This window comes from Cucurbita maxima, unplaced genomic scaffold (assembly GCF_002738345.1).
Source record: "Cucurbita maxima cultivar Rimu unplaced genomic scaffold, Cmax_1.0 Cma_Scf00120, whole genome shotgun sequence".
Lineage (NCBI taxonomy): Eukaryota > Viridiplantae > Streptophyta > Magnoliopsida > Cucurbitales > Cucurbitaceae > Cucurbita > Cucurbita maxima.
In genome coordinates, this window is record NW_019272136.1 from 75,998 (window position 1) to 77,249 (window position 1,252).

The window sequence follows — 1,252 nt, forward strand, 5'->3', positions numbered from 1 at the left end:
CCAACGAATCGCGAGCCAACCCGAACCGCGACCTAAATTGGCCTGCAACACGCGCCTCGACCCGAGATGCCTGCATTGTTGTGGCCCGCTCAGGTGCCGTCACGTGTCAAGCTACGACGCAAGCAGCCCTTCGGCTTTAGCGGCTTCAACAGCGCAGCGGCTGGCGGCGAAAATTCGGCTCAGTTTTCAATTTTTGATCGGGTTTCCACTTTTTCCACCCTCCCAAGCCTGTTTTCGGTCCGGATTAAGTAATTGTTAATTGAGGCCGTTTCGATTAAGGTAATTGAGGCGGTTTTAAAGCTGTATTTAACATTGTTAATTGGATTATTAATTTAAAATATAAAATACTTTTAAAGGTGACAAATATGCGATAGAAAGTGAACCCTGACAACCTTTGGAGCACCTCACGAGGAATGGGAGCTTAAGTTAATTAAATTAAATTAAAGAGTAGTTCGGCCAAAGCCAACCAAATAAGTGGTCTTACCATAGGATAAACTAGAAATTGTATGAGTTATAATTTATGATGTATGAGTTATGATGATATATGAGTTGTATTGCATGATGTCGTATACTAGTATATGATGATATATGAGTTGTATTGTATGATGTCGTATACTAGTATATGATGATGTATGAATTGTATCGTATGGTGTTGTATACTAGTATATGATGATGTATGAGTATATGATGCATGAGTTATGATGATGTATGAGTTATGATGCATGATGATGTGAGTAATATATATATTTCGACGTCTGACGTACTTGATATGCTTGATGCACTTTATGACGATATGATGAGTATGATGATTGTATGACGTTCGTCTTAATATGTTAGATGTTTTTCATATTAAGCATGTTATATGATGATGAGTATCATATTACATCAAGTTGATAGGCCAACACAAGACACAACCTTAAGAGCATGAAAATTATATTAATATAAATATCGAACGAACATGTGTTACTTAATGTAACAAAGAGATGAAACTAGAAGGTTGTGTCAGAAAAGATGATAAGATGAAAATTAGAGAGACCTCATGGGGAGCATGACACCAGGGGTTCCATTGACCTCCGGACATCGCTACCGAGTAGCTTGACAAAAGAGGGTCTAGGAGGTGTGCGAGCCCCCTGGAGATTCACACTCGCATGTGTGGGTCATGTGTATGGAAGTACTACACATCCATAGTAGTCTGAAACTGGAGGCCAACCCTAGATGAGATAAAGATAAGTTCCAAGAGCATGATTATATG

The 1,252-nt window shown here is 39.2% G+C and overlaps 1 protein-coding gene across 1 annotated transcript in view; it reads right to left on the bottom strand.

The window, feature by feature from the left end:
• The window catches only part of LOC111473439 (5-methyltetrahydropteroyltriglutamate--homocysteine methyltransferase-like), a 6,328-nt gene extending 5,287 nt beyond the window's left edge, over nt 1-1,041 (bottom strand). The window contains exon 1 of the mRNA XM_023118933.1: nt 1,037-1,041. Coding sequence (XP_022974701.1) covers nt 1,037-1,041 — 5 coding nt within the window. The remainder of the gene's footprint in view (nt 1-1,036) is intronic.
• Nucleotides 1,042-1,252: the final 211 nt, after the last annotated feature.